At 43.9% G+C, this 14,043-nt stretch overlaps 1 protein-coding gene across 1 annotated transcript in view; it reads right to left on the bottom strand.

The window, feature by feature from the left end:
- Positions 1-10,300: 10,300 nt before the first annotated feature.
- GMNC (geminin coiled-coil domain containing) overlaps positions 10,301-14,043 on the bottom strand; it is a 5,653-nt gene continuing 1,910 nt past the window's right edge. Inside the window, exons 2-5 of the mRNA XM_014312263.1 lie at positions 13,788-13,873; positions 12,279-12,395; positions 10,642-10,945; positions 10,301-10,482 (exon numbers count right to left, since the gene is read on the bottom strand). Of these exons, the coding sequence (XP_014167738.1) occupies positions 10,301-10,482; positions 10,642-10,945; positions 12,279-12,395; positions 13,788-13,873 (689 nt within the window). The remainder of the gene's footprint in view (positions 10,483-10,641; positions 10,946-12,278; positions 12,396-13,787; positions 13,874-14,043) is intronic.

The raw sequence follows: 14,043 nt of genomic DNA, 5'->3' as shown, positions 1-14,043 counted from the left end.
AAAAAAGAGCTTAAGAAACCAAGAAAATTAAACAAAAATAATCAGATGCCTCTCACCATTCTGTGCTGTTTTTTCTCCATGAGCATTGCTTAGCTCCTTGCTTGCCTGTCTCCTGGTTTCCTGTTGCCTTAGAGTCAGAGAAGAGAGGTCCTAGGGAAGCACTCGAATTCCATTCTCCACTTCAGGGCCTGCCAAGGAAGGCAATGGGCTCCCAGCTGCCCTGGACAAGACTGGTTTGCTGACCCCATGGGCTAGTGGCCAGTACATTTTCTTTGTTTGTTGTAGCCTCCGTTGGGATGCAAAGAGAGTGCCAGCCTTGGATTTCATTAATTCCACCATCAGTAGGTCTGAATTCATTGCCACTAATACAATGCCTTTTTTCTAAGGGCTGTGCCAGGGGTATTTTTTTTTTTGACACCATGTGTGACCTCCTGTTATTTCTCAACAAATGTTGGCAGGCACAGCACAGCTGGCAGAGCAAAGCAGCACAGTGTGTCACAAACTGCTGAGTGCATCCATGCTGAAATGAACAGCCAATTCCAGAGTGCGCTGAAAATTAAATCAGTAAGAAAGAAAAACATGCCACTATTGCTCCCCTTTGCTCCAGCCCTGACTGCTGCCTCCCATTGCATGTTAACTCCTCTGACTTGGACTCAGGCAAGAGCCAGAAAAAGGTTATCACAGAGTTTTAGAATTATATTTTTTATATCTCTTCTATCCTTCTAAAACTTCCCCAGACTTCTGTAAAACAAGTGTTTCTAAACTGTTCACATGTAACTCAGCAATTAATTCCTTTCTCTGAGCTGATGTTCAGACTCTGCTTTTTTGGTTCAGATAATATATTACAAATAATAATTGTAGTGAATGTTCATTGTTTCCAACAGTGGATAAACCGCATTTCCCATCTTCCTTTCTCTGGGGTTCTGTGCCTCTCCTCTGTTGCTGTGGAAGGGGAGAGCAGGGTGAAGTGCAGCAGTTGGTCACAGGCAGCCTGAGCTTTGCTGGTGACAGGAGTAGCTGCCATGGCTTAAACTGCTCAGGTGCAGGGCAGAGGACTGGGTAGTGTTGCAGAACATGACTTAGGGATACTGGTCTGCTTCTTTGTTAATAAATCACTTCCACGTGTTAAGAAGGAGCTGTGCCATCCTAGGAACTTGCCCTGTGCCAGTCCCAGCCTCTCTGTTTGCCTCTCTGCCCAGCTCCCCTCTCTGCTCAAGGCACACAAAAGGGCTCAGACCCTGCTGCCAGCCCAGGGCTCAGCCTGCTGGGGGTCACCCAACCCCAAAGCTCTTTGGCTCAGGGTGGTTCATGGATTCAGCCCTGTCCCTCAGGGTGGGTAACACACAAACATGTCTGGGCTCCTGTCTTATGACATTTATTATGGTATTTATTGGGTAGTTTTATTTTATTATGGTGCATTGAATTTGACTTGTTTTAGGATGACCATGGTAGGAGGCAAGTGTTAATGGGGCAGGTTTCTGCTGGGACACCCTCTGTCAGAGCCATGGGTATAATTTTGTGTGCTCAGTGTGGCACACTGGACTGGAGAGCAGGGGGATATGCTCCCTGCCAACAGGCCTCTCAAGATGGCAAGGCAAAAAGAAATAGCTTCAATACAACTATCCTGCAAGCCCGGTTCTTCAGTGGATTGTCATTTTTTTGGCATCAAGGGGAGCATTTTAAGCTGATGAGAAAATGCAATAGACTGATTTACTTGGATGCTTTCAATGTTTCTTTGACTTTAGCCAGGGGAGCCCAAAGAGGGGGTAGAGAAAACCAAAATATAATGCTGCACAAGGCTCGTTTGTATGCACTGGGGCTTGCAGGCACTTGTTGAACTTGTACCTGCCTGTGGGCCAAGTGGAAAAAGAGGACAGGCAGAGGGAATTCTTGCTCTTGCTCAGATTAAAAACCACTTCTATCAGCCCCAGGTGAGGCCATACAGCTTGGAAAAGTTGAGAAATACCTGCTGTCTCTGCAATCACACTATCTTGCAGAATTTCTGATTGTTGTTGGATCTCTGGTTCACCCTCCCCTTCCTCCCCTTGGGGATGGGTCTGTGGAGCTGGGCCCCCCAGGTGGCACGGATGGGATGAAGTGTCCTGCCAGCAGGAAGATAAACCTTAAGTCTAAACTGATAGAAATAAACTCATTCCTTATCTTCCCATGAGCAAGTCTTGCTTCTCTCTCTGATAAAGAGCCCATTCCAGAGCAAAGCAAAAAGTAAGCAGAGACCCTGTTAGGTGCCCTGGGGCAGTGATGTCAACAGGAGCATCCCATACTTTTCCAGTAGAAGCATCTCATTCCTACTCTATTTTCTCAAGCTGTCTGGTCTCTTATCTCCTTGATGTCCCTTTAAAGACTGCAGAAGGGGTCTGTGAGCCACTTGGGTGACACTAACTGTTCCTCTGGCTGAAGTGTTTTGATGGCAGAGGATGGGACAGGCAGAAATGAGAATGTGATGATAAGCAAGTCCTGACAAAGCAAGCAGTTGTATTGGTGGCTCTTAGAAATGAGGAAATGTGACCCCATCCTTGTGGATCCAGGGCTGGCACCAAGCCTTGTGCATCAGACAGCCAAAGAGAAGGAATTGCAGTGGCAGTTCACAGGAGAATGGTGACAGTGACTCAGTCCCTGGTGGCTGCTGCTGCAGCCGAGCATGAATCCATGCACTTGCCGTTGTTATTTTCATAGAAAAAGCCAAGTCCTGGGAAACTTTAACTTTCAATTTGCAGTGCATTGATGGAAGTTATGTCCCTGCTGTGATGGGGAGCCCAGTGTTGCATCTCTGGAGCAGTGACACACAGCATGGCTGTTGCTCATGTGGCAGCTCCAGGACCTTCATTACAGCACAGAAACCTGGATTAGCCCTTGCATAAGGACTCACTGGTCTCTTGTGCTCCATCATGCTGCTGCTTCTAATTAGACTCAGTCCTATCTGATTAAATGAGACCAGAATTTACTGGCTACTCCTTTTCTCTGGGGCCCCAACTCAAGAGCAACTGCTTTTGCAGCCCTTTCGTTTTTCTGGTCACATCTTCTGGAGAACTCGTCCAAAGGTTGGGTGTTGGCAACTTCTCCCTTCTTGGATGATACAGTAAAAACATCTGGAAGTGCTTCATGTTTTTGGAGTTGTGGTACTGTTAATCTTCCATCTATGAATTCTGGATTAAATTAGGACTTGCTTTATAGGAAATTTTAGGTAATGTCTGCCTGTATTCACAACTCAGTCATTTACTTGGGTGTAGCCCAGTAGTCTGAATAGCCTGTGATTTACTGCCACCAGTGAAATGAAACAGAATCACTTTCTCTGATTTATAACCTCTATTGTAGTTAAATATTTACACAGTATCAAGATCTTTATAATTGAATGGCTTACAGATAGGCAGCAAATGTTTATATACCTCTGGAATGGCCACAGGGCCATTGAGGTAATGATATTTCATTTTGATAAAAGCTATTTTACTAAGAAGAAACTTAAAGCTCTCTCAGCTCAATTTTATTTTCGGGGTCAGACTTAGCCATGCTGATTTCAGTAGGTTACTGCAATTCTTACAGACTGTAAAAGTTCAGAAAAACACTTTTGTTGAAATGAAACCGCTGTAGTGGAGGAGCACGGCATCTTTCCCCTAGCAGCGTTATTGATTTGTTCAGGTAAAAAGGCAAGAAACCTTACCAGGCTAATATCATGCTCTGAAGGGAACTGAATCTGGCAGGTTTGAACAATACCAGTATAAAGTCAGTGTTTCTCCATTCACTTGCAGAAAGGTATCACTAAATATTTCATGACCCATAGGTAAACAAAATTAGCCCTGTTTCCTGAAGCAAGAAGAGATCCTGTTGTTCCTACTTGTTCTGTTTGATTCTATCTCCGAGGGAGGGAGCTGGAACTCAAAGCAGGTGCAACAATTACAGCTGAGTTTGAATATTGCTGAGCTGATCTTTGCTTTACAGTAATATTCAGAATTTGGGAATGAGCTGACCTGGATTACACTGTTGGTGAAGACTTTGTCTAGACTTGGACATACAAGAATGTGTATTTCTTAGAAAGAGGAGTTGTTTGTGTCTTGGAACTGTGTTTTATAACCAAAAGAGATGTAAACTTTTCTTAAAACCAGAGTCTCCTTAGAGGCTTTCCATCAGCAGAGGTTTTCCTTTTTTTCATCACTTTTTGATGTTGTCAGATAATTTGGGGCTCCTGGATTTCAAATTGGACTGGATGAGCAAAAAGTAGGAGAGCAGCAGAAAGGTAGTTATTACTATATTCTGTATCTTGATTACTGAAAATCATTATAGCCACTGTCTTTTATGAAATTCCAGAGTGGATGTTGGAGAAAAAACAGAAACAATATATGTACATTTTAGGTCCTACTTATAAATGTAACTTGGAAAAACCTTTTAGAATGTGGGAGGCTGTTTGGAATCCTAGTCTGGGGGAAAGGAGAACAAAATTTACTACAGCGTGCTTAACGTTTGTGATATAATTTCCTATATAATAGAGATCATATTCCTACCTGGATAGTCTAAATAATCTTGTAACGTAGAGTGATGACTATTTTAAATGTGTAGTAACAAATGTTTCTGTAGAATCAAGCTTATAATCAAACATGTGATGCTTTGGAAGTTACAAAGATACTCTTCTCACCGGGATTTCTTGGTTTTTCTGTCCCAGCTGGGAGGCAGTTGATAACCTCTTTATTCTGTATCTGGGATGAACTGCAGGTCATAACACTGGTACAGGGGAGCTTTCCAGCTGACACAGCCTCTACATGCAGTGATACAGAGTAGGATACTCTGAAATTACCCCGCTGCCTCACAGCCTGGGCAGAGGAGCTCAGCACCGCTGGTACCTGTAAAGTGTCACTATATACCAATGATGTAACCCCGAGACTGTGGTATTTCTCCCTTCTTCCTCGCCCCCAGCTGTGTTGTCAGGTAAAGATTGCCTCGAGATCAAAGCAAGCTCATTTTTTTCACCTGTGACAGCGTCCTTGGAGACCTGGTAGCTGCTGGTGAGGGCACAGGGCTGTCCCAGCTGTCGCACAGGTTTAGGTGGGCTATCTCGGCTCTCTCTGCTGGGGACCCTTGCTCGCCCTGACGCTCTCGCAGCGCGGCCGTTTCAGCACCTTTGCTGCGGCCTCGGCTGTGCGGCTGCTGCTTTCGGCACATCTGGGACACTGCCAGCACATCTGGGACACTGACAGCACATCTGAGCTCTCTAATGGGCTGTTAGGCCCCCATTCTGCACAGGTGGAAGCTGGCTTTGGTTACGTTGTTTGTGCTCCTGAAAGCGTCACAAAGCTCCCAGTTCCTGACCCTGTGTTCTGTGATCACTAACGGAGAATAATGTCGAGGCGGAAGATGTTACACGTGCAAACATTGTTTAGGAAATGAATATTTAGAGTGGTCTTTGACTAGTAACAGCTTTGGAGGCAGCAGTTGTTGGGGGTTTCAGGTAACCGTACCAGTACTATAGCCACACTTCGAGTGGGATTTTAAAAAATAAATTCAGGAAAATGGGGACCTCAGACCTCCCAGCTCTTCATACTCACACTGATTTTTATAATCTGTTCCTTGTGATCTATTATTATACTGATTTCCTTGGGCTGTACTGTGTTTAAGCATTCAGCCTCAAAATAACTCAGTGATGCACAACTAATGAAACAGAGGAATGACTGGAGAGATGGCATTTTAGGTGAATCACAGCTCATTCCTCGAATTATTTATAGACTGCTCTCTCTTTATGAGAGGGTGTCAGCTACCCGGCAGCAGGCCAGAGTGTTTATGAATCATCTCATGGACTTAATATGGCTTCAAGATGAGGGCAAAAGAGATTAAGGAAGGCTCACTTTGTGTCTTTTCATAAGCAATAAGCCATCTCCATTCCAATGAAAAATCTCTCTGGTCCCAGCTGGTGCATGGTTACCAATAAACCAGCTCATGTACAGAAGGGAAAGTTAATAACTAACACAGCTTTTCTTTGTTGTCAAGTAGAGCTAAGTAAAGGTTTGAATTTTTTAATCAGGCTTTTCTATCTCACCTCCAGTCTCTTTATGTGACACCTCAGTGCCATTTTGCAATTCATCATTTCAGAGTCAAAATCAGGAGTAATGAGAGTACTATAATGAATCAAGTTGTCCTGGATCAGGATGCTCATCTGCCTGGGAAGGTATAAGAGAGAGAGCCAGATGCTGCAAAAACAACAGACTAAAAGCACAATATTTCCCTCTGTCCTTGCTGTTTGGTAGCATGGCATCTATTCCTGAGGCAAAGCACTAATGGATCACTGCAATATGCTGTGCAAGCCCAGGCTGGAAGGAGCACACCTGTGGCTGTCAATATAGCTGGATCTGGTATCATAAAACATGGCATGTCCTTGTGTGGACACTTGTCACTGCAGGAAATAAAGGTGCCTTTCAGTGCTCTGGGGAGATACGTAGGTGCCAGGTGGATGCTGTGCTGTGTGAACAACAGCTGCATGGTTTAATGGGTGCTAAAGTGGGCAGAAAGAATTTGCACTAATTGGATGTTAAGTTTTATTAGACATAACTTAGTGACAGTGGTAAAATTGACATTTACATATCATCATGGCCATTTTAAATCACAAAAATCAGGAACATCACCATATTAAGTGTTAAATTAACTTCCATTTCTGTTAGTGTACCTTTCTAGAAACATAGATTATTTTAAACTATGCACCTGCACATTACATTCACATAATAAAGCAAATTTCAAATAAAAAAATAAAACAAATTATGTTAATACAAGAATATTTACAGACAAGGAAGTTCACTGCTGCTAAAAGAACCACCCAGGGCCCTATGGCCATTCAAGTCATAGTTCCCCATCCTGGAGTTTTATGGGCCTGGTACTGATCCTTGGCAAGAGGGAACTTGGAGTTTGCAGCAGCGAGAGTTGTGTTTTCTTGTTAAATAGCTATGAACTGGTCCAGTGGTGAATTCCATAGAATCCAAAGCATGAAAACCAACTGTAACACCAGAGGCAGCATCAGAACCCAGAACTTTTGCCTTCTGGCCCTTGTTTCCAGCTGCCTGTTTTTTTGAAATTAGAAATACAGTACCAAGCTGAAACTTGTCTCTGCTATCTCCTGGCTACCTAGTTGTGATGGCAGTGTGAAGAATTGGATTTTGTTTCCACTTTTTGCTTTCCACGGGCTTCCCTGGGCTTTACCTCGGACATTCCATGAGCAGCAGGGTGCCTTTGAACCTCTTTCCCCCACTGGGAATGGATGGAGCACAAAACAAGACTGAACACCCATTTCAAAGATCCATCTAGGCTTTGTACCAGCAAGAGCTTTCCCCCCACATCTTTGCAGGCCAAAGAACTGCACCACATTAATGCAGCCTCAGTGCTTCCAGGCCCAAGGAAATCATGGGGACACAGCAGGGTAATCAGCATATCATCAACCCAGCACCAGCCCAGGCAGTAACTGTCCTCACATCCCACCATGTGACAGAAATCTGCCATGAGATGTCTTCAGCCTCTTACTCATTTTCCACACCTATTACACCTGTAGGAAGGCAGGATTTTCAGAGGAACCAGGCAGTTTAGAGTGAGGTATGTTGAGCAATGGCTTTCTTTTGGCAACAGGAGCAATATTTATCTAAAAGAATGGTTTGGTCACTGCACTGATTTGCTAGCTGTGGGTGGATGTTAGACAAACCCTGTGTCTATTCTTCATGTAAGTCAGGAAATATTGCTTCAAATGGTGGTGTCAGGATAAAACAAATCACTCTTATTTGTTAAAACGCTTTGGGGATTTTTCTGTTTCCTTTCCAGTGTGTTCCCTCTGCTCCAGTGCCCAGCAGCATCATTACACAGAGAACTTTGCTCAAGCAGTCGCCCACACCAGAATTTTAAGTTTGCATGTGCAGGTCAGGAGCATCCATCAGCTGACTGGAGCAGCACCATGGGATCCTCTACCCAAATGAACTCTAGTAAAGTCAGGCTCAGAAAAAAATATCTCCAACAGGACTCAGCTCCTTCATATAGAGTAAAATTCAGGAACCCACTGGAAAAGAAGAGGATTCATTCAGGTAAAGTATTTCCTCACATTCATAATTTATTTGCTGTGAGATAAAGTGTCAGTCACTCCTGTACAACAGGCTGGCAAAGGCTCAAACATCAGTTTGTTCCTACTGAAACCCTACTTCAGGATTGTACCAAAGATCTGACACTTTTGTTCTGGCTCTCTGCAGAAGTTCTCACATGCAGTGATATAAAAATGCGGAAAGGAAATGCCAGGCAAATGGAAAGCTTTTCTCTCTCTTCAGAGAAAAAAGCCCTGATTTAAGATTTGTTGGTAGTACAAAAGTACTTATTAGTGCTGCTGACCCCATAACATTGAAATTCACATCTAATAGCATTCTATAGTGTTAGAAAACACAGACAGATATTTCTCTACTTCTGTTTTACAGCTGCTTTGAGAGATGTGGCATCTACAGCTGTGTTGGGTGTAGTCCTCTGGCCACACTGTCTTACTCCCAGTTTGCTGTGCCTCCTCCACATCACCTGTACCAGGGGTTCCCATCACATACTCAGGTTAAGTTCAGGCATTTTCTACACTACCACACACATCAACAAAAACTCCAGTGATAGGAGCATTTTCTTCAATGCTCTCTTATATAGTGGGGTGAGGGGAGAAAAATAGAAAAAAAATGCATTGAGAAAAAAATTAGTTTTTTGTAGGACAGGAGTTTTCTTCAGCTTTCACTGAAAAGCAGAAAGGTGCTACAGAAACAGTGGTCTTGTCTTCATCAATCTACCACAATTTTATGGAATACAGCAAGCTCCCAAAACATATACATGTATTTATTCAATGAGCATTTTTTGGTTTGGGTTTTTTGGGTTTTGCTGGTTTTCTTCTGCAGTGGTTGTTGTGTGGGTTTGTGGTGTTTTTTTAGTTTGGTTGGCTTTTTAGTCCAGTGAAATAATGCCTACAATCAATGGTTTCATATTGCCTATTCTGGAAGTCTGCCACTTTTACTACTTTAAAGTAACTATCCAGAAATACAGTTTATTTAGAAGTCCTTTGGGAAATCATTACTGCTCCTGATGGAGTGTCTCAAATATTGCAATTCTAAGGCACAACAGGCTATTAGAAGATATTTTTATCCTCTAAAAATAGAGGAATATCCTGTTTTCTATATGAAAATAAGCCACTGAAAAAAAAACCCTCTGTTTTGGTAATTTTTACTGAAGTCCTTCCTCAATGTCAGTGGCCCCATTCTGAAAGCAAGAATAACCAAGTCAATCTGTTTTGGATACTTAGGCATCAAACTACTGTAGAACTGAAGAAAAAGGTAACAGAAAACAGTACTGGTGAACTTCCTTCATGCCGTTGACTTAATATCATCAAATATTAATATAATTTAGCAGCACTAGTGGCAGTTAAGTCCTGTGCAGTGCTAGAGCACCTTCACTTAGAGAGTTTTAAAGCATTCTCAAAGTAATGCTGGTCTTACCCTCAGCCCATCCCAGTCTGGCAGACACAGAGAGGCAGGAGCTGGCATTGAAGGCTGGGGTTCCCAAAGACCCACTCCAGCCACTAAGTGATGCTGCCTCCCCACATGTAAACTCCCTTTATTGATAGACAAAATACCCTTAAAACATATTAGTAAACACATCAGTCTCTTAATCACACCTTTGGAAGATCCCCTGCCCTTGCTGAATCTCTTGTAACTAAGTAGCCTCCAAGCATTAGAAGTAAATCCTGTTTTTATTTTGAGGCATCATCAAAGAATGTGACAGCACCATGGAACTGGAGGTAGGTCACCTAAGGCAGCCATGGGTGCTTGTTATATCCAAGGCTATCTGTGTAGTCAAGAGAGACATAAATCACTTAGAAACTGCTGATCCTCAGCTTCTAACCTATGCCTCCTTTGTTATCTGTGAGATAGGTGCTATTTCCAAAGGGAGAGAGGTGTATTCCCAAAGTGCTTTCCTGTTTGGTGCATGTGAAAGCGATCATCAAAGGTGAAAGCCCTCCAGCCTGGAAACCACCAGTAACAAGGAGGAGCTGATGACAAACCCCTAGGAAACAAATAAAAGCAAGTAGCTCAACACAGGCACAAAAGAAAGGAATCCTTTGAACATCTGGGGCAGAAAATTGTCCAAGGGCAATCTGGAGTCACATCTGTGAAAATCTGTGAGTGATTGAGGAGTGGGTTAGTGACAGGGTAGCATTTAAAGAAGCCCAAAAGGGGTCCTTTTTTCTGTCTGATGCACAAGGTGAAGTGTGACTCCTCCATCCTCTATGGCTGGCCCTTGACCAGGTGCATCATTCAGGCTGCTTGGGCACCCAGGTGAACCTCCACCCGCCATCGTCGTCCCTGCGCACGAAGGCCTGTCCTTGGTGGAAGCTGTGCGTCCTCACATTGCGGTGGGGACTCAGGCACGTTGTGAAGGCCACTTCTGTTCTGTTGGGTGACAAACCACCAGTCAAATAAGACAACCCATAGGCTGGGAGGGAGGAAACACTTGGCACTGGTGAGGACATGCATGGTGCTGAAGAAAACTGAGGAAGGAAGGGAGAATCCTGGCTGCACGGATGGGCGCTGCTGCTGCCTGGAGGCTCATGGCTGCAGCTGAACACTGCTGCTGCTCCTTCCCTGTGCTCACAGTCTGCTGCTCCCCCAGGGCTCAGGCAGTACGTGTCTTTTCCAAGGTCTGGGGACAGGGCACTGTAGTTAGCTGAAGCTTCATCAATGGTGTTCACATCTTTTAATCCTAAGGTCTGCAAGACCCAGCTGTCCACAGCAGGGCTGGCTTGCTCTTCACAGGCAGTGAATTCATTGAAGAGGTTCCTTCTAGCTTTGGAAGCATGAGGAGTTTCTTGAGGAAGAAAGCAGTGGTCCTCTTTTAATCTCCTCTTGGTACTTTTGAGGATAGAACAGGCTTTTTGTCCATGGTCAGACAGTAGTTTCTATTAAAAAAAACAAAACAACAAGGTGGAGACGGAAGATTAAATTTTGAATTTCTAGATACCTGAAGGCTTCTGACCTCAGATGCACAAGATGGTTGTAACTTGATTACTACTATAATCAGAGACGTTTTGTTTTTACCCTCTGCTTAAACATACGGGTATGACCAACTATTTTGTATCTTTACAGTGACTGCAAAACCCTGTTCCTGAACAAGAAGAGTGTGACCATGTCAATAAGACCTGTGCTTTGATGGCATTCCCAGCCCTGAGCTGCCACCTGCCCCTGTGCCAGCAGTGCTCTGCAGGTGAGCAGGGATGGGGGGCAAAGCGGCAGCCTGACAAAGAGGGAGGATGCAAAGGTAACTCCTGCTGGAACAGGGTGATCCTGACAAGGCAGTGCTCAGAGCAGCGGCCTGAGTGGCACTGCACTCATCACTTCACCTCAGTTGTCATTATGCCAGGACAAGGGCCCTTCAGGCACCCAGCTATGGTCAGATGAAGGCAAGAAAAAACAAGGAAGCTCCTCACCATGTCATGAATTCACTGCTCCACACTGGACCCTTCTCCTGCTATGCCCAGTGAAAGAGACCTTTTCTACTGCCAGGAGCCAGGTCTGGCCACGGGAAGGAGGACATCATGCTATCAACTCATCAACAGGATGGACAAGGAAAATCTCCTATGCCCTACAGTCTTTTTTACCTCATGCTCAATCCACAGAGTTGAGCAAATAATCAGTAGTTCAGTTTCATAGGCAAGGTTGGAATAGCAAAAAATTTCTTTAAGCTGACAAGAAAGAATTGTTTTCTTTATTTTTGTTTAGGTAAGAGACAAAGAATTCAAATGTTAAAAAAACAACCCTTCATACTTTGTTTAACAGAATGTTTTACCCAACCTGAAATGTTTAATTTTGTATTTCACCATTAAAAAAACCTCCCACACAACTTTTTAATTAATAAATTGGGAAAAAAAAATCCTTATCAAAGGGATAATTGACAAAAGAGAGACATTCAAAATATATATATTTAGATTTGAACTTTTTACTGGAAAAAAAAGCATTAGAGGGAATAATTTTACCTTGACTATATAATCTTATCTTATTTATAGCTAACTAATAAATTAAACTTAATTATCTCAGGTGATACACTGTCTCCACAGTCAGAACCTGACAAGATATCATTCCTGGAACAAACTGTCACCTTTGTGAATTTAAATGTGAGTGTGGGTTCCACTGCAGGTTGTCTACACTCTTAGATTTTCCATACATTTTACTGGCGTGTACCTAATCAACCTGTTCCTTCTGCACACATTTGTATGACAGGTTTGAACACAATACCTTGGCTTTTTCTTCTAAACACTTAATCAGGGCAGAATTCAGGTATTGTCGGAGGTTATTATTTTCTTCATGTAACCTAGCAAGTTCCTCTTCCTTCTGAAGCAAAGTATCTTGAAGCTGTGGAATAGAGATATTGATGAATAGATGTTGACTCTGTAACTTAATAGCAATTGCCCTCTGGTACAAGCTGCTTGGATTTGATGATCTGGGTGTTTGCTTTGTGAGCTCAACCCACCCCCCCCAGCCTCTTGTCTCTATAAATCTAAGTGGCATGACTGTTCAGTTTTCACTTTTGACTTCCTTTAATCTTTAAGTGAGTGTTTGAAAAGATTACTCTGAAAAAACCTGCAACCGCAGAATAATAATAGAAATGAATTACAAGTAGCCCTGTGAGCAGCCAGAAATGGTCACGGGCATGACAGCAGCTTCAGGATCTCTCTTGAGCCACAGCAAACATCCCTTTGCCCCCCTCCTTCCCATTTAGAGCTGGCTGGTGAAAAAAAAATGTTGCAAATGAACAATTTATGGGGGTAGAGTGCAGAAGGAAGATGCAGTTGCCATTCTTTATGATAAAGTAGCACTCAGTGATCTCTTCAATTCTGGTCCCCACTGTGCCAGCCCAGGTACACATACAGAGTTGAGATAATCCTTGTTCTCAAAAGCTGAACAGGAATGGCAGACACCTAACACTTTTCCATGGGAAATCTAAGTGTTTACAGATAGATTTTTGGCTTCTGATCATAGCTCTGAAGACCTCTTTGGGAGGACAAAGAACCTTCTGCCAAAGATCACAGGCATCTTCTGAGCATAGGCTTAGTCAAAAACAGACTTAAATGATTGAGGCAACGTCAAAGAAATAAGTACACTGGCATCTGGAACTATGGTTTGATTCCAGGGACCTTTAAGATAATATCTGAGTTTTCATTGACTTGACTGTGTCAAAACATCATTCCAAGTACTTGATCATAGTCATCAAACTGGAGTTCCTTCATTGATGACAGTTCAGAGTTTATCCCGTCTCTTGTTGGGATTTACAAAAAAATGAAATATAAGAGAAAATAAAGTAACAAGGAAAACCTGTTTGTCAAAACAAAACAGTTGATCTTCCATGTAATTAGGCAATTCTGCTGCAATCATTTCCCATGAAGTTAAACCTGGTGGAATCAGGAGGATACACTCTATGTACTTCTAGCCAACAGCATCATCACAGTCTGAGACCCCCCTGTTCATGCCCTGGTTTTCTTTAGTGCCAAGGCTGCTGCTGAAATATGATGTAAGAGGGGAGGAATGGACAGGGAATAATCCCACCACAGTTGGTCCAACTTCACAGGACAACATGGGGGAGACAAATACGTCAAGCAAAGAACAACAGTTTTGTGTCACTTCTGACATCCGTGCCAGTGACAGGGAGACATGCCATAAGCCAACTCAGAAGGTGCAATCCGTGACACAAAGTTCTGGAGCCTCGTGTGGTGAACCCGGGGGTGCTGGGGGGCGCGGAGCCTTTACCTGCTTGTTTCTGTAGAGCTGGGAGGACAGCTGGTCTCCCTGCCACGCCGCGTCCTGGGCACCGAGCTGCGGGCTGCAGAAGTGGCCTGCGGACGAGAGCCAGGGTTATCCCGGCCCCGTGCGGCTCCCAGCGCGGCTGGGGTCCGCGGCTCTCCGGCGGCAGCGGAGCACTCACTCACCCTGCGGCCGGCCCTGGCTGTGCGGCGGCTCCGCGGCGCAGACGGCGGCCCAGGTCTCCTTGGGAACCCCGGCGGGG

The sequence above is a fragment of the Geospiza fortis genome, unplaced genomic scaffold, assembly GCF_000277835.1.
Source record: "Geospiza fortis unplaced genomic scaffold, GeoFor_1.0 scaffold172, whole genome shotgun sequence".
NCBI lineage: Eukaryota > Metazoa > Chordata > Aves > Passeriformes > Thraupidae > Geospiza > Geospiza fortis.
Note: the sequence above shows the minus strand (reverse complement) of the source record. Positions and strands in the feature narration are given on the sequence as shown.